This window comes from Dendronephthya gigantea, unplaced genomic scaffold, assembly GCF_004324835.1.
Source record: "Dendronephthya gigantea isolate DGI-Jeju-01 unplaced genomic scaffold, DenGig_1.0 000073F, whole genome shotgun sequence".
Lineage (NCBI taxonomy): Eukaryota > Metazoa > Cnidaria > Anthozoa > Malacalcyonacea > Nephtheidae > Dendronephthya > Dendronephthya gigantea.
This window is the reverse complement of record NW_021163083.1, coordinates 417402-444632: the sequence shown is the minus strand read 5'-3', so window position 1 is coordinate 444632 and position 27231 is coordinate 417402. Positions and strand designations below refer to the sequence as shown.

The 27231-nt window shown below is 36.7% G+C and overlaps 1 protein-coding gene across 2 annotated transcripts; it reads right to left on the bottom strand.

Moving 5' to 3' along the window:
* Positions 1–803: 803 nt before the first annotated feature.
* Positions 804–21266, bottom strand: LOC114531532 (homeobox protein OTX1-like). Of its 2 annotated transcripts, none has more exons than XM_028553143.1 (4): positions 21169–21266; positions 12114–12243; positions 7030–7184; positions 804–1972 (listed from the first exon to the last, which is right to left on the bottom strand). In XM_028553143.1, exons 2-4 carry the CDS (start codon positions 12214–12216, stop codon positions 1532–1534), a joined length of 699 nt encoding a protein of 232 aa, XP_028408944.1. In that variant the 5' UTR covers positions 12217–12243; positions 21169–21266; the 3' UTR covers positions 804–1531. The 2 variants fall into 2 exon arrangements, with proteins under 2 accessions (XP_028408944.1, XP_028408943.1); XM_028553142.1 differs by lacking the exon at positions 21169–21266 and adding an exon at positions 12364–12489.
* Positions 21267–27231: the final 5965 nt, after the last annotated feature.

The following is a 27231-nucleotide window of genomic DNA, read 5'->3' as shown; positions in this document are numbered from 1 at the left end:
CAGGATGCGTTTTAACGGAATGAAAAGCGATATTCTCAAAGCATTTTGGTCGGATAAACGGCAAGACCGGTAAGAATTTTAAAAACTTTTGTATTCAATTCTAGTCAAAACTTTTCGTCTTCTTAGGAACAACTATGCCTAAATATTTTACAATTTTTCGTGCCAGAAACGCTTTAAGGAAGTTTATTCGTATTTTCGTATATTACTGCTTAAAAAATGACCGAAATTGCGAAAACATGACAATGTCCGCCATCTTGGAAAATTTGGTACCATCACTGGTAATGGCTTTCAGTTGACGTCACCAACTTGGTTAAAAAGTAAATGAAGCTAATTTTTGGTGACGAGGTGGCAATTAACTGAATTAAGTGAATGTTTTTAATGTTTTTCGCTCGTTTTATCAACTCAGACACAACAATCGTTGTTGTTTTATCATTATCAATGATTATCTGCGTTCTTCTTGCATTACCGCTGCTGGCTAAAGGCAAGTGAATTCGGTCTAATTTGATGGAAGATAGTGTATTTCAAAATAAGATTTCGGTTTTTAAAGTTAATAAAGATGATATACTAAATTTTCCCGAATTAAGTCTGCCTAAATGTTCCATCATTGAAAGTGTCGAGCTCTACCAACTTGCACTCGCCATGAATGTAAAAAAACAAAAAAGGAATATAGTTTTAATTAAAAAGATTGTAACAGCAGGGAAGGGTTAATAGATGAATATTTTTGCTAGATAAGGGTGCAGCCATATCTGAGTATATAGTCTTGCAAATGTATACCCCGAATCGTGTAATTTATTTAATTTATACTTTTTAATTCAATAGCGCATATAATATAGTGTTACTACATTCCATATCATGCAGATATTACCTAATATTTTACAAGCAATTATTACATAAACCATATATATTAGCGATATAATTTTACAGACGACTTAAAATAAAAATGGTACATTATGTAGAAGAGAGACTGTACACTTCTGCGACCATACAGGAAGGGTCAAAGCGAGACGTAGTTACTCAGAGAATACGTAGAACATGTGTCGCGTTTAAAAACTTGTAAACAGAGGGGGATATCGTTCGAGTTTTGTCGTGTAAAAAACACAAGGACCGCGGAACTATTGCCAAAGAAGGGTGGGGTAGGGGTGGAGTTGTGGGGTTAGAGGGGCGAGCTGTGGGGGATTAAAAAGACGGGACTTTTACATCGCTTATATTTACTAAATAGATATCATTGATAACATTGGCAAGTATGCTCGAAACCCCTCGGGGAGGGAGGGTGTTCACCGTGCCGCGGAGCCCCCTCCGATGTTCAGTGGCCCTTGCTGAGGTATTGTTGATCTTAGCGCGAAACAATCTTAATTTTTTAGGTTCAGTAGTAAACTATTGTCAATCTATAACATCTATTTTCAAGTCATAGGAAATTTTCCTGCTACATTTTAGTTCATTTTGTTGAGGCTCAAATTGACGTTTGCATGCATGCAATGTGGCAGGCGCTCATAATTTAAGCCCGTTCTATTCTCCTGTCATGAAGTACTTCTTAGACTCTTGCGTTGTTTGGCTGGTTGGACGCTGATATGGGAAGCTGTTGCATCGGGGGCTCATGAAACTCGAGCGGGTGTTGGGGGGTTGGGGCCATGGGTCGATTAATATACACCCCCATCGGTACGTAAGGACGGTCTTGTGTGCCCGCATGATATCTTGCCTGGGTGGTATGCGGTATCATCATGGAGGCGGAACTGCTACACATAGGGTTACCTATGACGGACGTGGGATAAGCAGGGGCACGAATGGATTGGTCGCTTGGCGATCCCCACATCGAGGGGTATGTCTGGTATTGGGTGTAGGGGGTAGTAGGTGAACTTGAGGTGGTTTTTGGTACATTTTCTTTAGGCGTGGATGGCTTCTTTTTAGGCTTTGTTTTTCCATCAGCATTCTGTTGCTGTTGGCGGCATTTCGCCCGGCGATTTTTGAACCAAACCTTATAAATAGAGAAAAAGTTTTAAAATGGCGGTTATTTTCACTGCTAATTCACTGAATATACTGCACGCTAGCCTCCGAAAGGTTTCTCTTGGGTGACTCCATGTTGTCAGTTTGTGATAATCATGTTGAAAATCTCAGGGCGCTATAGTAGATGACGTTCGGTTTTTAACGTTATTTCGGCTTAAATTCTGTCATGTTGAATTTATTTTTATCCTTATCTTTATAGATTTAGAGGTTTAACGTGGGCGAGCAGTGTCAAGATTTGGTGATCAAGATTTGGTGATCAAGATTTGGTGATCAAGATTTGGTGATCAAGATTTGGTGATCAAGATTTGGTGATCAAGATTTGGTGATCAAGATTTGGTGATCTACAATTTACAGGTATATACCAGTTTGTTTCAATGTTGTATTTTCGTGTACGCTTTTCTTCTTTTAATGGATGCAAACGAGCCAACAATCATGCGTGCTTTGTTTCACGGCTCTCTTATTTGAACATTGATAACCTCAACCACTCGTTCACATCCATCAAAAGAAGAAAAATCACCATCTTGGTAAATATTTGAAAGCAAGCCGTCCTTACAGTTCATAGACATGGAATTTTCATTACACCATACGGTGTAACTTTGATAGTACAAGTGCAAAGTTGTGCATGCAGAGAAAACGCGTTGCGGGATCATGTTGTTAGGATTTTCTGTTAAAACCGGCTAATACTATGTTAAGGCTCTCAGCTTCAACATTTTAAACTGCTTATGCACGCAAAATTCGGATAATATTTTTGGATGCTTATCCAAATGCGGAAACGTTAACTCTCTCGTGATGAGCTTTGAAATAGTGGAGGTGGAGTGAAGGTCTTGGTGGGGTCTAGGTGTAGGTGGGCTCTGGACCAGGTAAAGGAAGTGCTCGTGAGGTTAGGATATATCTGTGGGCATAATCTAGAACGGGTGACTGTTGGAAAGCATCCGGTGACGAATTCAACAATGTTAAAAAAGTTTAAGACCTTCTGTGTATTTTGGCCGAGGTTCAGAATCTGATAACTCAAAAATAATATATAAATGCTGATAAAGACGTATCTGATAATTATTTAATTAATTTAGACTAGAAATTAGCACGAATCATGTGCACGATCTTTGCTACAAGAAAAAGCGTGTAACTGATAATCGTATTCACACAACCCCCGCAACCTCCGCCCCCAAAGTTTAAATTTATAGTCCCTATAGTCCCTGGTCTTTCTTCGCTGCGTGCTGTGGTATTTTATCTAATTACAGGCGTGTGTTAAAACCACAGTGGACCTTAAAGAGCGTCCGGATTTATTTCTAAAAGGAAGAAGATTATAAATCTCTTCGTTTGTGTAACATTTACCAGGCGTTCTTGCGTCCGCAAATCCAATCTGTGCACGCACCTAAACGTGTGGTAATTCTTGAATGGAAAGAAATGCGATTGCTAGTTGAATAAACGTTGAAACTGAAAATCCACCGCATGCTTACACAAGTCTGAGAGCCGGAATTTTGCAAAACTGTTCTTGAGTTAACGAGCAAATCAGATTAATTCTAGCTCATATGGAAGGCGAAAAAAAAACGCTTGAATTACTTACGGAAAAATAGGTTCAACTTAAAACAATGCCAGCTTAATTAAAGATTGTTGTGCCTCGTTAAATGTCGAATTAGGCGACAGTAGCATTTGGAAGTCGGCGTAAAAATCGCGATTACTATACAATAGGATTTTAAAAGAAAGTTGTGAAAGCGCTTTGAATACAAGGTGTTCGATTTTCTTTGTACAATAAATAGTTCATTATACTTTCCACCTAATAAATTTCAACTTCCGTCTCTAGGCGAAACATTAAAATGTCTTAACGAACTGTCAGAACTTGTACAGGAACTGAAAGTCTAGGCTGAAGAAACGATTAAAATATTGGCTGGGTTTTTTTTACAACAAGGAAACATTGAAACGGCTGTAACCTTGATGCACTCGGTCGAAAAAAATCTATCACGTTGATGATGAATCGCGATGAAATACTGCATAAAAAATGCTAGGAATGTACATTTTGAATCACCCAATTCGATGAAAAATGTATTGTTGTATATTAATGACACTATACATCTGCGATCCGATTAATTGCAGGCTGACCCGGTCATTTTCGTAATGATTTGTTAAGTTTGGCAGCTTGAAATTTTCATGCGTGTGAGTAATTCCTGGGCAGAAATCAGCTTAACTCAATTTGCTTGTCGAATTCTGCCAATAATATATCAGCACTCACGTTGAATATACGTCAGATGTTAGGGCATTTTTGACACAGGAAGGAAAAGGCCCTTCACGTCTTATCAGGGCTGCGAACTGTCTGTAAGTTTTTAACGATAAAGTATATTTCAAGTGATAAGATTGAAAAGAAATGTCTGCTATCAAACATACATCTGAACAATCCTATTTTAGGCAGTTGGACTTCGCCAAAAACCAAAACTTTGAAATGACTGACCAGAATTGAAAACACTTCAAAAGTGGTATATAGTCCTGAATAAGTTAAAGCTGTAATCTCTTTTTTTATCTGTGTGCTATCAGGCTAAGTCGAAAAATCATCTCTCAAAGTGTCCACGAGCATTCTTTAAAAAGATCTCATTAAATGGTTAGTCTTGTGTGGTTTCTTTCTTTGAAAGCATTTCGTGTGCTATTTTGCTATTTTCTCCTTACACTCAACGTTGCATAAATGTTTGAAATATTTCAACATGACCGCTAATGACCAGGGTGTGATATGAGCGTACATGACATGTATCATTTCCATTTTTGTTCAACCTTTCTTCGTTCGTTTTCCTGCTCTGATAAACAAAGAGTCGGAATGGTGGATGTATATGGTGCATGTTCCTGCCTTAGGATGGCTGGTTTCCATGGAGATAAAAATATATTAGGCTTAAAATAATTCGCATTCCTGTGTTTAACCTGGAGAGAGAAAGATCATGCATCCTTTCAACTGTCCTCATATATATGAACTAATAATTCGCTTGTTGTTTGTCGAAAAACAACAAAATGCAGTATTTAAAAATTTCATTCATAAAACTATGGTATATTCCACCAGGGCTATATTGAGTACATTTCTTGCTTTTAGCATTCATTTATATAAATATTTAAACTTGTAAAAGCATTTCTAAACTATCAATGAACTAAACCTGTGGTTAAGCAAGAGCTTATATATTGGTTTGGCTACCTATTGCAATATCGTATAATAGCTTTCTTTGTTGTTAAAAAAGAAAACGAAATAATTTGTTTGATGGAGTTTGATTGTACTTCATTCATACCAAAAAAACCTTTATGTATCACATTGCATTGGATGGTTGCCCAAATCGACCAGTTTGAACAGATACCACGGGTACATGCATTGAATAATATTCATTTCGAAACCAAAAAATAATGATTAATAAAATAGCGGTTAATTTTACTTTGAGACAATCAGCTTTCGCTTCGGCATCAAAACAATTAAGAGAGCATATGCGTGATTAACTTCAGTTAAATCAACCTCGTTTCGCTGTCCCAACAACTGTAAAAAGTTTAATAGGGGATTTGTAAATAGATTAAAGATTTAATATCTCAAGGCTTACGCTACACTCAATTTAGAATTTTCCAACAACTTATCAAGAATATATTTTGTCCAAAGTGCACATTGTGTTTTTTTTCTTAACGCTATTATATAACTCTAATGAGGAATTAAGGTCGTTTTTTAAACGTCTTAAAACTCTATTTCTATATCCACTGTCTACTTTAAATTTATATATGTTTACTCATGTGTATATATTCAAAAATACGTGAAAAAATTATGAATTTTATACGACATAGCTGCACAATTCGAAATTAGAATCTCTCCACACCATACTGGGTGGTGGAATTCATTTTGTCAAACTCTGAGCATTCACTTTGCCTTTCGCCAGCATCGCAAGATGCCGGATTGATTTATGATGTTTCGAGACCACGCATGGGTGTAAAAATGTCGTTTGCACTCAGACTTTCCTAATTACCCGGAATGGCCATACCAAAATAGCCAAAGGCGGGGTGGATATATGCCAACCATATACATTATAGGTTGTAAAAAAACCTACATGGAGGCAATAGGTATGTTAACACTATTATGTTCCATTTCCTTTTGACATTGATTAATTTCTGTGTTCCCTGCACATGCATGATTCAACCGACTTTGTTTCAAGGTGTAAAAAGTGTTTTGCACTTGGAGGTATATATGAGAACGATAAATTACTCGACATGGTTGGTTAAAGACGATTATGAACGTTTAAGTTTTGCGACTTAAGCTATAAGCAAAGCTAACCAGCGCATACCGTTCGCATCAAGCATAAAAAAGCATAATTTAGGTAGCATACTGCTGTATACAAAGAGGTGTTTGTTACATACACGCCCATATATATAATACTATAAGTTGAACGCATTATAATTCTGTTTGCGAACAAGCGAATCAAACCAAAATAAGTGAACATAATTGATGGGTTTTGAAGTATAACGAGACACTAAAATATAATTCCCCGTGTCAGATGAGTAGGCACAGATTTTCTGATGAAATGAGACAATGAGCGCTTTAATATTCTTCCAGTTCGCTACAGTTCAATATATAGAAAATTTTTATTTTAAGCGCACATATTTAGTGTGTCATTGCAGTACTGTCGATTATGCAAAGCCAGTGACGATAATTTCTTATCTAAGGGATTGTTTATCAGGAGTTTAACAGGAGTTATCCTGCTTAGGGAGGTAAAAAGTGCATCACATCAAAGGCTTAACCTGATTAGTGTTTCATTATATGCAGTTTTCACCTCGCCTGACCGAGATAACTCGCTCCATGGAAACAGGCCCTAAATATGTTTTTATTCTTATACGTTAGAACCTCCTAGGTTTTAGGGCTTAAGAAATTTTAACAAATATAACCGAAATAATCCGAAGCGATAAATATATATAGCTATATATACAGAATGATTCCTTTAGCTGACTGTGGAAGATTTTCACAGGGTTATATTAACAAAATAATGTAAAGCGTTGGCCTGGAAGATATGAAATATATAATTATCCTACCTGAACTCTGGATTCGGGCAAGCTTATCTTCATAGCAACTTCCTCACGCATAAAAATATCCGGGTATCTTGTTTTCGAGAACAAATCGTCAAGGATTTCCAGTTGTGCTTTCGTGAATGTTGTTCTCTCTCTTCGTTGTTTGCGAGGTGGATGAGCTGAGTAGGAAAGAAGATGAAATTTATACATATCTCACGTTTAATCTATATACGCGTTCGTGTTTGAAAACGCATTGATAAGAAAATATAATTAGAAGTAAAAACTTGCGACGTTATTCTTGTTTATATTGTATCCAACACATGACGCGCAAGTGTACAAAGCATTGAATATGGATAGCAAGATATAACATGAGTATAATGCCGAATTCGTGAATTAAATTGAGAATTTTTTAAAAGAACACGTTGTGATTTAAGCCATGCAAGCTTAGAACGATTCACAAACAGCGTTTTATGTATATTTGATTAACTTATTTATCACAACTTTCTTAGACAGTAGCCGCTGTTTCTAAGATAGTAGTTTCTTAGGCACAGCATGTGCTGTATATATAAACATATTATAAGTTCATTTCTGTTCATAGACACTGTGGATTTTGGGGCCCAAATTCTTAGCTATTATAAAAAACAAACATATAGCTACATGCTATATACGTCTGTTTAGGACGAAACGCAATTTATTCTATACTAGCGCAAATGCCTCTTGCGTTTGAGTAAAAATTGCAAGCTTTACAATTCCCACGAATCAAGAACATATTTAAAACTTCATAATATGTCCCTAGGGAAAATGCTGCACTAGGTTGAATTTATCGCGAAGCTCGCACGGCTGGTATAATTTACTCGCGCGCGTCTTTATAATTGCGCAGTTCCCAAATACGCAACCAAATTGATTTGTATTTTCGTTCAAATAAAGTTCTGTGTATAGCTACTTATTTGCATACATGTGAGGAAAAAATCGTATGAATTTCAGAGCGTTTCGCCTGTTCGCTGTATAATATCAGTACTTTTCGACATATGATCTGCAGTTTCATGTTGTGAAAAGAGATTGAACACGCTTTTATACAAAGCTTTATCTAACCTTAATATACAACTCTTCTCTGTTTTAGTGTAATCACAAGCCGCAGACAGCAAGTTTATTATTATTAAGTTTATTATTGTATCTAGTGTTGTCATACAGTTGCAGCTCGTTCATCGAATCGACCACCGCATTTCGGTAATATTTCTCAGATAGTTCCAACGCAAAGGGGAAAAAACTACCTACACTAGACCACCACGTTCGAGATATCTTTTTCAAGTAGTCTGAAGACACAAACCACGCTAGCCTATTATAGAATACTACTTACCGGATTCCTATGACCAAAAGCTGCATAAAGCTGCTTTTCTAAAGCGTCGGACGGCATTGGTACCGTAGCTTAAGCGCTGCTAGAGAAACGCAAAATCTATCGCGATAGACCGCATGCATCGCCTCGCAAGAGGTAGCGAGCAATAGCGTGGAAAAACAGATTGCTTTTTGGGCTATTAATTTGTTTTTAATTTACGGAATGTGTTATCTGGTCACTGGCAAGGTAATGACAAGAGGGAGGGGTTTCGGCCATTATCTATTTATCGAGCTTAGAACGGTTTATAATGAAAATTTAATTACGCTTTCCTATAGTGATTCGCCTGATCGACTTACGCAAATTATTCGAATTAGTACGTATTGGACGCGCGCAAGCCCGAGCGATGTGCGTCGAAGAAAATGAAACAGACTCTCGCATGCGCAAGGCTTCGCGTTTGTATACCTTTCATATCAGATGCGTCCCGTCGATAGGCACGTCTATGCGAGCAACTACTATCATTGTAACACTCGGAGAAAAGCCAGGATCGATTTTGACAGCACGATTGGATTTCACAACCGATCCTTGCTTGAGACGCGCTCCTGTCGTGCGTGGATACTCCGCGACGTTTGTAAACACGCCATAAGACAAATTCAAAACAATCATAACATGCTCATCGCGAAAACAAACAGACCTATTTCTGTTGTTTATTTTAAATCTCACGTAAGCAAACGTATTAGTATAAACAGCACAGGCAGGATTGATGCTATATTTGCGAGGGATGCCGAGTGCGTAGTGTTGCAAGGTTATCCTATTTTTATCACGAGGCTGGCTGCTATAGATCCTCACTATACCATATATAGGATTGTAACCTTCGCGGGGTATAGTGCACAATCAAACAAGTAGATGATGTACGCCTTGGAATTTCAACATTTGAACGGCATTTCTGGGAGGTGTACGTTCTTCGTCTCTCGTTTGTTTACGATGAATATGATTAAATAGTTATGTCAGTTACATGTAGCGTGGTACAACGAATTGGAATGCGCTAACCGGCTTAAAGTTTTAAGTACATTTACACATGATAATGCCGACGGTAAGGTTAGATTTATATGTAATTCATTTGACTTATCTGTCAGACAGCCCTCCGTATAAAAGTCAATGAATATCACGGCAAAGTTTGCTGTTCTACACCGATTCATGCTTGCTTACTTCCCGCGTTCCGAGAGTATTTGCGCATACCCAACTAGCCAAGAATCGATCAAGCCTCGTTCAATATACAAATGCAAACCTTAAGCGCTGATTCGCCAACCACATAAGCGCTAGAAAATTCGCAAAAGTAAATCTGTAAATAAGAGTAAACAAGATTAAAGTTTGAGTGCCTTGATAATACGCTGGGTAAATCCTTAGTTGCATATTTGCGTGTATATGTTTTAAAGGTTAGAACCCAAACTCACGAATTTTTAAGCGCAAATCTTGCATTTGTTCCAGTCAAAATTAGCTGCCTCAATTTCACACAATTAAGTATTCACATTATTTGAAGGGTCGTTTCAAATTTTGATGTTGTCAAGCGAAATTTATCTCTCCTTGAAAAAAGCCATTTCCTGAGCAAATGACAGCAAACCACGAATTATCTCGAAACGGAACCTGACGCACGATATACCAAAATTCTCTCCGCGCGTTATATTCCGATTTCAATTCGTTTTAAGCACAAACTAAGCTCTATTCCTCCCGAAACAAGTCCTGTCTTGCAAGCTAGATTACCTTTAAGCCCTCTCTTGCAAACATGTATGCTCGATTATCTTGTGTTTACACTAATGAATATTTCAGTCAAACATTGTGTTGTCACAGCTATAAGGACGTAATGCTAAGATCTAAGTATTGCCACGAATAGTTCTATGGCGTATACCTGCCCATACAATGCATAGACAAATTGGGGCAAGTCGTGCACGAAAAACAAACATTTTGCATATTTCAGATGTTCAAATACTATCTCCACAAATCGTCTGAAAAACTCATTTATCTAGTTTCGTTTCCGTTTAAGAACGTCCATTTAAAGAGTTGGCAAACCTTGTATATATGATATAGCTATAATGATTGGTACAACATAGAAATATTGCGGAAATACAAATGGCTTTGTTTACAATAATTTGTAATAAGTATTTTTACGGCAATGCCAAATTGAAACAAAACAATTTTCGAAATGGTTTTTACTATGGTTGAATGAAATTGTGCACGTTTTAAAATCTACTTGTCCTCTAAAGAATCAAGCCTATTTTGAGAAGACATTGCAATGAAATGATATAATTTCTTTTACGGAATATTCACTTGAAAGGGTCTCTGTAAATTTGATTAATCTATTTGTAAAGAGATTTACGATTCTGGCTGCTTATTCGTAATAATCGCGGCTGTAAATTCTTGTACTCATTATAAACATGATCTATAGTTACGGCATCGCAAACTCTTAACGACTAAACCAATTTGAGAACGATTCTCAATAGATACGCCACCATCGTTTGTGTTGCGGAGCTAACTGAAAGAGATTTACGAATATTTTGCACAAAAGGAACCAAATCCTGCCTAAAAAAAATCCAAGTGGCTATAATGGTTTCAGTTATAGTTAAAACAAGAGCCACGACGCACACAAACTTGTGTGTACAAATCTGTTCTCGACAAAGGCTTGATTCAAAATTAACATTCCAACCGGCACGCTCTTAGGTGAAGCCACAAATTGTAAACGTGAAACACACTGATTTATCACCATTTAAAGTTATACACAACGAGCTGTTCTTCTAAATGTGGGGATATGACAAAGCCTGTTTGATTGTAGGCTTTATGCGAGATTCCTCTACATTTAAGGGGCAGAAAACGACGCAGAATACGTTAATTTGAATATAAACGTTTGGTTAATTTGCCTGAACGATTAGTTTTCTAAATGAAGCTATGATTTAGAATGGCCGGTGTTAATAGCTGGCATAATGCCTAATCTTACCCGAAGATATATTTTCGATACAGCTATGTACTAGGTCGGTCAATGCATTTCAAATGAACTATTTTGGTATGAAAAGAGCCAGTTGAGCATTCAATATACAGTTGGTCAACCGGGAAACTGTATCTATCGAGAAAGTCCTCAAAAGAAGCATGCTTTCTGTACAATAATGGCATTCTTCAACACCTCTCTCAAGGAATCCCTGTGAACAATTCACTCTGGAATTAAAACGTAGCTTAATTCTGGCTCAGTCGAAGCACCGTAGCATTACCTGTCGTAGTTCTTTGTTAAATAAAGAGAATTGATATAACTTGAAAAAGCTCATGGACAAAGGCATCAATAATCATTATGTGTTGATTATAGGAAGCCAGCTCGCGTATTACCGCCTGAGCCTACACTCGACTTTCATATGATTCCCGTTAACACTTCTTCCTTGTACAATGGTCTTTAACAAATGGCAGGAATCCGAAGTCCGGAGCTATCCGTGCTATCCTTTCTACCACCATTAGCTCTGGTGTGGAATTCAATGCATTTGTAACGTATCGGGCAACTGATGTATATATTTATAGCACTTAATTGAATGTCCCACTTTTTTATTTGAACAATTCTATTTGTTCAGGATTATCTAAATTAGACTGCAAATTAGCTTTAACACGAAAGAATAACGCCAGACAAGCGCATATGTTGCAGCGCGAACCACTAAAAGAATGGTATTGTATACCATGACTGTGTATTTATTTATGATATCAACTCATGGTGGTCACAGACTGCGTGTAATATGGTTCCACTTACCGACTGTCGAAGACATGGGCCCCATGAGTTCGTAGCTAGGATGGGACAAACCAATGCCGTGTACTGGATAGGGGGTCATTCTGTTGAAAGGAAATGCAGCCATTTGAAAATCGTCGAGGCCGAGCAGCGCCTAAAGATGGAACATAATGAAATAATGAGCCGAGAGTTGTCACTTTCGAGCAAGCACGACCAGGTATAGACGAATCCGTTTGAAAGCGCACAAATTACACAATACAGCGCAGGATATTACCGAAGTTACGCCCGCTGATGTTATGGAAAGTTGGTTAACTGATCAAGATCTTGCCTGTTTTGTGGCTCATGTGAGTTAACGTGAGCGATTGCAAATCCATTAGCAACTGACTGACATCGTCATTAACTATCGAGGATGAGCTTGTGACGCATGAGACATCTGATACGCAAAAGGAACCCCAAGGTGCCACACGCTTATCATATGGTGGGATCGCGCTATTTTAATACACCATCGACGCAAAATATTCCAATGTAATCCTCTTTCTTATAAGGCAACGACATAAACGGTTTAAGCGCTATTATATCGTTACCATTCGCGCTGGTCTCCTAGAGTGGAAAGTTCTATTGCGATCCTAGTGGACCATATTCATAGTTGTCTGGTTAATGTTGTGTAAAGAGTCATTCTCGGGTTGAAAGACTGTGGCCAGGTGATTTTACTTTAAAAACATTAGGCTTGTCTTCCCTCTTAGTCTATACGGGCCATACGATCTATGATACTCTATCTTCTGTTACATAATTACCCCCAACCTCGACAGCCGTTCTCGCTATAACAAACGAACCAAGGACTTAAGTTTAACATCGACATTAACCATTGCGGATATAACTACGTGTAATAAGGAAGTCTGATTGTTTTGAGTGAAAGAAATACGATGAACTAACTACAACATGCTGATATTGCTGCCAATTCTAATGGCATTCCAAATTGTAATATTTGAAAATGACTTGCTCGATGATATTTTTCAAACACTGCTAATTTTAAGATAATGATGATCGTGCCAAGCAGTCAATTTGCCTGCTTTAGGGAATGTTTTGGTTGAAAATATTGCGAATTCGGGAAACTTATTAGCTTATTTGTTCGAGTCGAGGATTGATAGGTGTTTTTTTTTGAGATGCCTAACATATTACCACTGAAGAATTTAACTATTTAAAAACTCGGTGACTGAAGGCTAGTGTAAGTAGTTCTTCCTTATCACGTGATCTTTGGCTCTGAGAGTCACACTTGCAAATTTCAGTTAGGGAAAGATATGCATGGGCATATTCCTGAGCCACACGGGCAAAAACATAATGTCAAGTCACGCACCCTAGGACAGCAATAGGCAAGATAATCAGACATACCATGATGTTTAATATCTTTTCCTGTGAGTTAATTTAAAGATCAGGGAATCTTCAGCACAATTAAAAACATTAAAATATACATAAATCATTTTTTATTAAACCAAACTTCATTCATCGCAAGGTAAATTACCTCGTCATGGACCTAATCTTGTGGCTCAAAATCAGGCTTTGAAAGGACATTGTTATTGTATAGAAGTATGTTTTCATTTCGCTTAAACGGATGTGTGTTTTTACCCTAAACTGTCTGATTACAACTTATAGTATTTTATCGGTTTGACAATTGTAGTTTAAAGCTTTAATCTTTCTCAGTGAATGGCCGTTTCGTATCGGAGCAGTTTAAAAGATTACGCGGATCATACTGGCTTTAACGAGAACCCTGGCGCGGTTGCAAACGCTCAAAATAAATCCATTTAGGATTGGATTACAATCACAATCCTGAAATGGATCTTAATTATATTACTAGGAAATTGAAAAGTCTTGTTGAAAAATTAGCCCGTGTGTATCTGAGCGATACGCACATATGTATACGATTTTAGCCTTCGTCCTAAAGGTGAACATTACACCTTTTATCTTTTTATCATATTCGTGCCAACTAGATTGATTTACCACTCGATTTTGGGAGGAGCAATATGGACAGTTTATCTTTTTTTTTCAACGCCAATCTTAAACATTGCCACGACTCTTATTTGCCCTGGGTAAACAGCATCCCACCGTTTGATATATACAATACTTCGCTTAACAAACAAATCTGGAAACCCGTGTCAATTTCAAAAGGTCATGTCAACTTTATCCCCGCCATCTGGAAGGTAGAACAGGCAAGATTATGGCATAATCTTGTAATAATACAATGTGCTACGGAGTAATTTAGTCATCACGGTAGATTTAACAATATGATACTCAAAATTCTCGTTAGTCACCTCAAAATACCGGTCGTAATGAAAAAAGAATGCGTTGTGCTTACACTATCATATAAACAAACCAAGATGTATATATAAAGATATGCTAGCTTCCTATATTTGCATGCCAAATTCCAATGTAGTGTCAAAAATATTTTGATAATGTCCATAGAAATCTTGCCTCAAAACTATCAACTGAACAATATCAATATACGCTGTTCTTATATAGTATAACAGGAATGCAAACGTTTTCTTCGCAGTGAAAAGACGTGTCCGTACAAGCAAACGTTCTACAACATGTCTAGTTCCTGCTGAGTGACTGCAGTTCCTTGTTGTCAACTTTTTGCTTTGCGTCTATTCGTGAATGAATATTTTCAGTTCCTCTTATTCTGTGCGACTGTCCGACAATCAAACCAGGAATTCAGACGTAATCGTGTGGGTTGGAATAAAGCCCATCCGCCGGCTGTGGACGTGAGTGAGAATTATATATAACATATGGAAAGTTCAAGGGTGAACTACAGTCGAGACTTTGTATAATTGGAATCAGAAAATTAAAAGTCTTTTCTTTCTTTATGCCGAATTGATCAATTCGTGTTTGACGCGCAATTCTTCCTCCAGTTTTTAAGCACCCGGGGGGGCAGGGGAGTTCGAGTTCACTCAATCCTCCCCCAATTAAAATCCCATAGAAATTTCCCAGGAGAGATAATCGCTTGCCAACTTCCCAATATTTATGTGTCCAATGATTAATTATAAATACTCTTAAAAGCATAATATGCAATGTACTCTGATTAGGGGAATATTGCATGACCTCGAAGTCATGATAAAATCCTTAGCAGAATCCAGAAAACTTTGACAATCCATTTTTAGGGATCTATAGTTTCAGATCTACAATCTATTCTGACGACCACAATAGCATTCGATACGAATTAGAAGCATTTTCTAGATTTTTTCAACCGAACAAACAGCAATGATGAATGCGGGAAACTATTTGTTAATCCCTAAGACGACACATTAGGCGATATTATCCCCCTTAATCTTCGCCACAGAACATTTCAAATATCAACATTTCATATTAAGTACATTTCAACATTGTGCGTTTGTTTTGTCCAGCCTTCAGGCTCCGTCCTGGGCCATTTTCGACATCTAATGACGTGAGGATCGAAACGAAATGACATTCACTGTGTGAGGCCGTCACTGACACCGGTTGTAGCTGTAATCCTAACCGCGCTGAGAGCTCGACCCGGTGAACGAGGCCTATATCTAATTCGGTCGTTTTTCAAACACACCCGTGTAAGGCTATCTATCCGTTCCAGCCACCGAGCATGCGCGAATACCTATTCCTGGTTGAAGCCTCATATAGCTAACACTAGTCCTATCTGGCTTGCAGAGGAATTTTAGACATATATATTTCATAATTACTCTTAAAAACCCCCGTGTACTGAAGCGTGCCTATTTTTATTGTGTGCAGATCTTTTTTAAGATTTGATCGTATCAAATTTGAAAAGTTTCTGAAATTTCATCAATCTCAAACATTCATAATTGATATGGAAATCGAATTTAGGGTAAAGAGTGTTTTCACTTGTGTATTTTTCATAAAGTGCTTACGACAGTTTTGGAGAGGTCGCGGCCAGTTTAGTATGTTAAAATCCATTTTTGTTAACAATACATCATTTTGATAACAAAATGACCAAAAAAATGAAATTAATCTCTATTCATGTCTTAGAAACTAATTAAGCTCTAAAGTTCACCATCGTTTTTAGTATTATTAGCAAATGTAATGCAAGTTTGTCAGTCTGGCTTAAAATGATTTAATTAAGGTAAAATTAAGGTGTACCGTATATCAAATATACGTACTGTGTTTATATGCATGCAAATGATCACATCTCCTTCAACTTCAAAAAATTGGATCATTTTTATAATCTTTAGCGGTTTCCGAAGGCCATTTCGGATATGACCGAAGCAAAAAAAATTCTATTCCGTCATTCTGTGCCCAATTTTGATCTTCATTGAATGGAACCTCTTAGAAGACGTAAATTTTGAGGAAATTTGCCACTTCCCTTTGTATATACATTGAATGTATTCGATAAACTTTGATCTTTTATCATCGCTGACTATAATGCTGCTTTTAGAAAGGATTACCTCTATTTACTTTAGTTAGGGTTTTATTTAACTCCAGGCTAGAACTTTGAATATTATATAAAATGAATTCAGCATTACTGATTTTTATTAGCTAGTTTGTCCGGCAGTTTTGCTCTAAGTTGAAATATTTTTTTAAAAATTGATCCATAGATTCAGAAGGAAATGTAAATTAAGCTTTGTATCGACTGTTTTCGATCAACTCACGATCATAATTTGTGTCCATTAGCAAAATTACAAGGGAAATTATCCCCCACATTAGGACGCTTGTTTGGAATTTAATTAATCAAAATTTTTGTCATGGGGGTCTTGATACTCTCACCGCGGTTTTCCAACTAGACTATACATGTCATTGGCTCCACGGAAGACCCCTGAATGAGATATTTTGACAAGCTGAGAATGCACGTTAGCCAGGCCCTGATCTATATCCTAATTGTTCTTCTTATTCGCATGCAAAAAACACGATATAGTTCAGCCTATGTAGAATTGTGGTAAATGGCGTATTGTCGAAGTTCATAGTTGCAAATAAATTTCATATATAGGCATAGTCCTGGTTATGGTTGGTATTGAAAAACTATGACATAAACGCCATGCAGTGCATGATATCCAAATAATTCGTCGTTATATGAAAAAAAAACGGAATTCGAAGAGTACAGCCATATTAAAGTTGAACATTTGAAAGGAAAACGCAATTTAAAGACGTTTTTAAACGTAAATCACTTCGACTTCATATGAAAATCTTATGACGACTTTGACATATACAGTCGAGGGGGAAATTCACACGTCCATCTAAAAGCCTTGATTCAAATTCTCGAATTTCAAGATGGCCGCCTTTCGGAATTCGATTTTCTTTTCGTCTTCTTTTTTAACAATTTGTCTTGGTCAATTTGCTTCGAATAAATCTGGTTCGAATTAATATATATCAATTCATCATATACGAATTCGAAAAATCGGTGATGGATTTTAACCTTGCACGATTTATTGAGTTATTTACTCGTGAGAAAACATCCCTATATGATGTTGTGATAATCGTAGTTGAATCAACCTCAGTTTGTAAAGGTTATATCTACGCTGAATTTACGAATTCAAAGCTGGTTTGAGTACATTTTTGTCTTATGACAGCTGGCATAATGCTCGGTTCTTTCGTGAATGGATAAAATAGTGTTCTTTTTAAACATCCTAAGACCATCTTTACACTCGATAAATGAAATTTTCTATGTGACCACGGTTAGAATTCTGCGTATAGGTAATTTTGGATGGGTGTATACACAAATTTCTCGTAAACATTGCGGTGAAATTAAGAGTTCATTATCATTTTAATTTCTTTCGATTCTTGCAGAGAATTCTAGCTTTAAAACCGAAGGAATGACCTATGCATATGTGTTTGTGATCGGAGAAACTTTGATCGCTAAAAACTAGACTAGAATGAAACTTACCAGTAAATTTAACCTCGTATATTGTTTATTTTTCTCGCTTGCTTATTCAATGGCCGTAATGATGTGTTGCTCTGTTTCTATACACAGTATAATGTAAAGATTTCGCCAAAGCCGCTTTGTGCTTGAAACTGGTAATATAATGTTCGGATAATGGTCAGGAAAACCGTTTATTTCAATGCATATCAGGCAAATATATACTTTGCATTTAGCTTTCCTGCGTATAACATTTTTAAACTGTTTCGGCATAATGCGTTCAAATCTCTTTATCCGTACTTCTTACAGCGCAAAGAAGGCTTTTAATGCATTGTATTTTCTGAAAATCTTGTTCAATCATAGCAAACAATGAGTTACCATTGCTGTGCTTGGAAATATAGACAACGACAAACCATTTGCGTTCTCCGCGCCAAATTACTTTTAGTCAGTATTCAATTAATCGCTACAGAGCATGTGCGTCCATGTCCGTCCCTACGTGAATTAAACGCGTCTAATTAAAGCTTGCAATCTCCTTAGATCCAAAATTGGACGGTGAAGTAATATTTATATACTTTTCAAACTGCAACTGTTTTGGGAATATCTTTTGGAAAATTTTAGCAAGCTGATTTCCATTTTATGATTCTATTTTTGATTTCTCTTGAGTAAATACATTTCATTATCTTTGTAATCTTGTACAAGGTTTCCTATCTAATTTCGTACAACCGCCGATCTGATGTACCGTGATTTAAGTATTGAGAAGTTTTCTTAGCTATACGCAATTGAATTGACAACAGCTCTTGCGTGTGTGCGTGTCATAAACACGAAAAAGATTAGATGATAATATACTTTGTTATGTTATGTTATGTCACTAGGATGACATACTTTGTTATATATTGGAGTACTGTACTCTGTGCGGTTTTCGAATCATACAGACACCTCAAAAGTATACTGAACTGATATATCTCTATGGACTGCTTATTAGAAACATGATTTTTATTACATCTTATAGTAATCTAATTTAATTGCGTTCCCCTAAATATACTCACATGCACTTCTCTCTATCTCTTTGTGTCCTACACCGATTTCCCAATACCTGTTTAGTGTTTTTACAATAGTTGGAAAACTGTATCATTTGGTGATGAAAATATTTGGTATATAGAATTAACGTTCACAGACGTTCTTCTCTAATGCTGTACACTGTAGAGTATCGTGAAGAGTAGCTCTGTACAATTAATCTAAATGCCGTGTTATCTTTCTGAATTTTAGTCAGATGCAACCCACTAGAACTGGGTGTTTTAATCCAACCTCTGAGGTTTTATATGAATTAAGGTAAGATCTACTTATAATGTGTTCTTATTCGACACCAAAACAAAGGTATAATTTCGTGTCAACGTTATAGCTACTTCACTCTTTAGTGAGTAAGCATAAATCCTCTCAGGAAGTCGTTATAGCATACCCCATTTGGAAAGTTAAATACCCCAGCTTGATAAATTGTGGACCTATTTTATTATATTCTAAAGTTCGAATGTAGAAATGTTACTTATGCTATACATATACTTTATTCACAGCGACTGAAAATGAACAGTTAACATGCAAAAAATTCAGACGATTTCTAAGTTGAATTCTCTAATACTGGGCATGAATGCTCTCCCAAACTGTAAACTTTTTCAAATGTTTTTGCCCTTAGGATGATTTCTCACACTAAAAGCATACGTGTTTAAGATTTATATATTGTTCTATCTTAATGATTTTCACACCATTCTCCTAAACTGGAATAAGCTATTCTCTGAAAGTGCCAAGTTGTTCGCATATATAACCATACGATAGACATTCATGGCATATATATTACGAGAAAAACCAATGTGGACTTTTAAGATTTCCATTTCGCTTAAATTTAACTGTCTTCGTTCCTTGGTTTTCTCAGCCCTGACTATTATCATAGACGGAAGAATAGGATTTGTGGTTCGACTGATATTCCTGCATGAAAGCATGATTCGAGCGTTATAGCAATGCAAAGGGGTTAAAGACAAGCTCTAATTTTTAGCTTGTCTTGCCTCTAACCATCTTCTGTGAGATGCGAGCGGTTTCATTTGTTTGAGATAGATAAAGTTGTATACAATATTCATTGTTCACGTCGATATTAGCAACATGAAAAGCTGATTTTTCTTTTATAATCGCGTTCACAGTACAACCAAAATACCCCTTAAATATGTTAGGATCAAAGCATCAACATTTACTATCAGAGGTCTAAACATTCAGCCCTCAAGTTGAGCAAAGTAGGTTGATTTTCAACCATAATTTAATGTATTGTACAACCCTAACGTCTTCAGCTAAGAAACTACGATAATTCTTTTCGTACAATTGCATTGTACACCATTGTATATAGGACACATTGTTCAATATATACCACTGGCTTGCCATTCGGTATACAAGCTACGATAACTGTGTGTCATATCGGAGTTTATACATTGAACGTTACTTCTAAACAAACGCTGTTTGATTACAAAAATACTTTTTCTATTTATGCAATCAGAAGTTAAAAGCTTAAAACGCAGCTTCAGCGATGATGAGGGATTAGTGCTTAAACTATTAAAGACTCCCGTTCAATACATTGCCTTTCGCCCAACTCCTGAATGCCTCGGTTGTTTCTCAGAAACAGGCCATCCTATATTTGAGCACTTGCTGTACAGTGCGGCTCGCAACCATCACCTGTTTGGTAACAGGTAATTTAAAGTACAGTGGAGCTGCCCGCTTAGATTTGCTCGTTCAAACAATACCGTTTTGTAAACACGTTTGACAAATGGTTGAAAGGATTTTGTAAGTGCTTGCATGAGGTTTGAAGGCTGCTTTGTACAAAGCGTTTCGTACCAACTGGTGTTTTCAGATGCCAGGAAACAGGGCATGCAGAAGATGACATCAGAATAGGATCAGAATGTAAACCCAAGAAGAAAAACACGACAAGTCTATATAATCCCGTATGATAGCTTAATTAACGCGGGGTCGTATATCAAATGTAAGAAGAAAACTCGGCCATTTATTACCTGATTTTCCTCTTTGGGGTACTGAGTTTCCTTTTTATGTGTGACTGCAGTTCTAGTACGGTACAGCTTAATGTAAAACTGATGGATTCACTCAAATCTTACAAGCCGAGCAATGGTATAGCTCAAAGTCAGTCTTAATTCTTCTAGATGGATTATAAGAGGAGTCATATAACGATTGCCCCACGAAAAGGCATAGTCTTAAACTTACTTTTAATAATCAGCTTTTCGGAAGTCTGGATGAGGTTCCTCAGTAAACGAGCGAGCAAATGCACGCAGTTTTCACAAGAGATTTAATGTTTCGTTTGAATTCTGAATTCTCTCGAGTTCTTCCACTTGTCGAAGCCGTTGCAACTTTGACGTTCCCACTCGAAGACGCAGAGTTTAATAGTCCTTAATGACATATAGGAAATGGGTTCCAGGTCTCCATGCGAAATAGTGTGTTTACACAATAACGACACCACCCATTTTAAGTGTCACAGAACATTTTCGACACTTTGCGGAAATGTAAGCATTGTCATATTCACGCCTTCGAAATTAACACGCAACAATGAAACGGTTTCGTAGAGACACTAACCGCGACGCTGCGTTAAACGTTGTATGTCTATCGAAAGCGCTCCTGGTTTGAATTTACGGATTTCTGTCGTTCAAACCGGGGGCGTTAGCGCTAAACCACTAATCTTGGGAAACGCAAAAGTTCAAACATGATTTAGGCATTTGCGTTGGCCATACAAAGATCAAAAGGAATCGTTTAAAAAATATCATCGACTCCAAGGAATAACTAGAATATCTTCATGATGACTTTCTGGAAAGGAACAGCAATCTTTAGAATCAGTTTCGTTTATAATTTTAAAGATTCTAGTGAACGCAATAATTCATATTTTTGAGCGCGTCTTCAACTGAGCAAGGTACTTCTACGCTATAATTATGATTGAAATAGGACGTGTAGTTAAGGTGATATTCACGAATGCCAAATGGTATCTTTGATTTTCCCTGCAGATAATCTCGCTGTATCACAATAATCGCTGACAGATTCCCAGCGTATTTGTACACTACAATTACCTATAATGTCAGGCCTGTCAATGCAGTATTTGTAATTCTGATATAATCTTACACGATGTAATCTGCGATCTATATATAAAATGATCAATGATGTTTCTCCCAAATTGGGACCGTGTATTGTAGCACATTATAAGACTAAAGTATCGTTATTGAGTTAGCAATAAGCATATATCAAATATGCAGTATAGTTTTATGTAACGAAATGATAACAGCGTTAACAAATTGATTGCTGAGATCTCTTCATGTGAATTGCACTATAATTTCAGACCTTATAACATAATTGAAGGCATTTGAAAGATATAAAGGGATCTTTAGCAGTGATTACGAGTACGATTACGTCTTTACGAGTACAAGATTCGTCATTCTCGTGTGTCGTATGCTTACGCCATCAGCTAAAACTCGTAGTCGTAGAGCTTTCGAGTACGAGTTTGTTGTTTAATCATCGTACTCGAAAGCCCAACGACTACGAGTTTCGTCAGATGGCGTAAGCAAAAGCACCGAGTTTGGCGCGAAAATGACGAATCTTGTGTGTGTTCGTAGTCACTGCTGAAGCTCCCTATAGCTAATTATTAGAAGCTAATTCAATTATAGGGTATTCTGACCAAGGCATTGAATATATCTGAGCGCAAAGCCGAAGGTAAATGATTTCAAGTTGACTCGTAAACCTAATGGTTTGACTTAGTAAAGCTACTACGACAACACAGAAGGGCGACAACAGAAGACTAGTCGTTTCAAATGCAATTTCAGCAATTTTAATGGACTAATAGGCGACAAATCATCGTCTCTTACGTGCTATTAAAGAAGAGTTCAAGGTTGAAGGCTTTGAAAGAACAACCTTATTATAGATTCGACTAAATATTTCCCCTAGGGTGACTAATGTTTAGTATTGCTAGAATGTTTCATTTAAAAACTTCCCACGGTCGACTTTGCAGTTCATCTGACCATCCAGTGAGCACGTTCGAAGATGGGAACTTCAAACTGACAAAATCAATTCCGATCAAAAGTGCCAAACATGGACAAACGCGGACAGTATTACATCTTTTCTCTGCGTAAACTAACTTAAACAATGCATCCTTTCAATCCATTGCGTCATTCTCCATGAATGTCTCGTTCTGATGAATCAGAAACCAATCACCTTGCATCTCTTAATCAATACGAGCAAGCCTTCCTGGGCAAAAATGTGTAGTTTTTGACGTAAATACGTAATAAGTCACGACCTTGACAGGCAAAATCGCGAGGCAAAAGTTTTTTATGTTGCGTTGAATCAAAATTTTAAGTTGTGTTAATTACCAGAAGACCTAGTTTATTTCCAAACATGAATGCCATATTGACTGTTGTGTTCATAAAAAATAGCTCTGCCAATTTTCAGTCGGTTTTAAATCGACGCAATGCATGAGAGTATTTTGGAAGATAGAAATGATAAGCTGATCTATGTGACCTCACGAAAAACCCACAGAATGGGAACAAATCCGTTTAAAACTTTGCATATTCCTGTCTTGGACCAGACAAGAACGGCATCATCTGACCACAATGGTTTGCAACAGATAAACGGAGCCATCAGTAAAATTTCCCAGGCATTCTGAGAATATCTATTTTAAATTTATACCAATATTATGTGTCTTAATCAATGCGCGAATCGAAATATCTGTCTTCTGTCAAGCTTATCGAAAGTTTTAAATAGGTTCAAACATGATAAGGTAAAAAACTTCAACCAACGAAACTGGTCGATGAGATATCGATAATATATGCCTATAAGAAGCTAAAATAATTCAGGCATTCGCTGACATGATTTGTACTGACGTATAAGATTTCGGATTGCAGTACAACCGCTACAGGTGACATCATGAGTGATTTCACAAATCCATACTGAAAATTTCACTAGAATTGCATTGTATTCAGTATTCGAGAGTAACTCGGTGTGACTGAAATTGATCGCATCTTGTTTTAAGGTGATATTCCCAAATGACAAATGGTGTCTTTAATTTCGCCAACAGATTATCTGGCAATGTATCACAATCGTTGCTGAAAGATATTTGAACTTATAACTACAGCGCAATTACTTGCAATTATAATGTTAGCCCTGTCGGTCATGCACGGAATTTGCAGTTTTGTTAACCAGTGATAATATGGTCAATGATGTAATCTCGCGAGATTCCATTCATGCAAAATCATAAATATATTCACTCGCTGTACTCATTCGAATCTTCCGCACATTGAAATGGAATTTGTTTATGTCATTAAACATGACCATATGACGCTTTCTATGACAAAGGGGAGCAAGGAAGCAAGCATGTCGATTGGCTCTAATCCAAAGACCACCAGCTCTGTGTGACCAGTTGCTGTATGCAACTATATAACAAATGCATTTCACTATAAATAAACCAATCTACACCCTGACGATACGAAATCCCATCTCGGTGTCCCTCCCATAGATTTGGGGGATTATGTCAGCCTATTGTTTCATATATTTTCAATATCTTTATAAGGTACAAAGCTGTTCTTATACATTACAAAGCTGTGTTAATGTACTCAGTAGGACCTTGCAAATTGTGTATTAAGTCTGCGTGTGTGTTAAATTTTGCCAGCTGATTGATATATGGTTGTGTTGATATATCGCATTTTAACGTAATCAGGTTGAATTCGACAGTGATGAAAACTGGACGCAAACCAGTTATGGTGTTTTATACCCTCAATAAATAAATGAATAAATAAATAAATAAATAGACTTTCTTATCATCCACTAATACCAGATTGCTAAAAGTTGGCCCTTAAACTGTGTTTCAATATATGCATTCAAGGCAGCACTTTCCTTGCACTCGTTACTTCTAGTTTTACGCGGTGATTGAGCTTAAAACTTTATTTCTTAGTAAAATTTACCACAAATTTAGCAAAATTCTGCTGGAAAACAAGAAATTCTGTTCAGTTACGAATTTGACAAAAGTGTGTCTTCAAGGCCTGGTGGCATAGCGTGAGAAACCTATTTTATTTCAACCATCAAAACTTTATCACCTTGCATGGGAGTTCACGTTTATAGGTGCTTGGTTACAGACAAACAGATCCAAACAAAACAACGGGTATGACGATTGACGATGGCTATGAAACTAAAAGGTGTTAATTTTTTCAAATCGAAACTGTTCTCTACCTCGTAGGCCGAGTAATGTTCGTACGCCAGTTTTTTTTCAAACGACCAAGGTCAGACAATACGATCTGGCTTTCTGCATTTCTGCACGGGTGCCAATTGTTTGAAAGATTGACTGACATGAGAAGGCGTTAAAATAAGTGAGCGTTTTACATCCTTTGTGTGTTTGTGTTTGTGCACACAAGTTTGTGTCACTGTAAATTAAAATGTGTGTTCTTAGCGAAATCGAGCTGATTTATTGAGTGGCTCAAAGGTTTAGATTTCATTTCTCTGACTCTGTGATTTTTTTCCGTCAACCTTTACGGTCAAGGACTGATTTGAAATGGCGGAAGCATTAGCTGGTATTTGTTAGCAAAACAACGCAAGTTTGAGCCGTTTAGACCCACTAAAGTGACGAAAATTCGTGTTTTTACAGCGCTATACAAACCACATTAAATGAGATTAGATACAAAAAGAACTTCATTCGGTACCATCTTAAGTAGACAAATTTAAAGGTCACTTCGCACGAGTTATATCAGAAATCGTAGCGATAATTTTTTGCCAAGTGTTGCAATTTAGGACAGAGCAATGATTTCTTTGCATCTAATTCATCACCTTACAAAAAGCACAGGTCCTAGCTTCCGTTCCCACACGAAGATCGATATCTTTACGATACTGACACTTGCTCAATCAAATACAATTCAAACTAGACTGATTATGGGAAACGTCCTGAATTCTGTAATGACCACAATTCCCGGGACGTTTAAACACTTCAATTAAATCGGTTCATAGAAAAAGCGTAATTTTTATCTTGTTTTGGGTTTTGCCCCCGAACATATTCATGATCGAATATAAGTTAGAACTAAAAATACATTCTATGTATTTGACTTATTCTATCCCTCAAATAGTGCAATGGGAATTCGGTGTTGTAATTAACTTCTTAAATGACCAGTATTTTGTGAATATAGCGGCTTTTTCTAGTGAATTCCTAGAAATTAGCAGACATTCCATCAGCGTTGTGTTTTTCAGACGAAAAATTTCACAAGGTTATATCGATAAACATTTCTTTCATTTGTTATATATGAGTCGTTTAATTATATGTTTTAGCGATTGTTTTGTTCAGAGGGCCGAAGGTTTATTGGCTATGTAAAACTAGACTGTTCGGCATACTGCGTTTCTGGTGTGAGTCGTGAACCTAATAGTGAACCTAACCATGGGGCCCTTCTAAAAACAAGCACTGTCTGACAGTTCTGATCCATCAAACTCTAAACGAGACTTGGGCTAGGCCATAGGTGCGGACGTGAAATTAAAAGGAGTTTCATTATAGAAAGATTTAAACTAAATCCATACTTAAGAGGACACCCTTTCATGCTTGAAAGCTGAAATTAATTAAAGATGTGATTTCTCGTTTTTGGTAATTTGGTAATGATCTTATTCGCTTGCAATATTTTATATAAATTACCTGCTAAAACGATTCCTAGACTTAATTCCTAAAGGTGGCTTTGGAAAATCTACTAAGTATGTTCTATAATCTATCATGCGCGTACATTATTTGAAATTAAATCCGTATTGAATCTTCCTATACAGTTAAGTGCTAGGCTGAATTAAGATTTAAGTTGCTATACGCTAGCACTGCGAACTAAATTGAATTAAAATTAAAGCTCTTGGTAAAATATAAGCAAATATAAACATTGAATTCGATCAATATGATAAGCTATCATGTTCTATAGACTAAAGCAAAATGTGTAATGTGGAACTGATTGCTTTTCAAAACTGCATGGGCAAATTCAAAACATCTGTTAATCTATTTCTGTAAATGATGCAGTCATTGTTTTTAAGTGCTTAAACAGAACAGAACTCAAACTATAAAATATTTTCAAGTTACTTAGGTCTCGATGTCTGATTAGGTAAATCACTTATGCTCATCTCCAAGTTTGTTCATTCAGGAAGATATACCTGAATTATAAATTTAAGCAGGTTTAAAACTCTGTATCAATTTTTACCTCTTAAGGCACATTTAATAGCCAACTGATGAAATTGAGCATTAAAACTTAGCTAAGTTTCTTTATAAAATTTACTTCATAACTCGGTTTG

Coding starts and splice junctions, on each gene's coding strand:
- LOC114531532 (XM_028553143.1), bottom strand. CDS start 12,216: ATGGCTGCATTTCCTTTCAACAGAATGACCCCCTATCCAGTACACGGC. Junction 7,185..12,113: donor GCCCATGTCTTCGACAGTCG/GTAAGTGGAACC, acceptor TTTCCTACTCAG/CTCATCCACCTCGCAAACAA. Junction 1,973..7,029: donor TGCCCGAATCCAGAGTTCAG/GTAGGATAATTA, acceptor TCTATTTATAAG/GTTTGGTTCAAAAATCGCCG.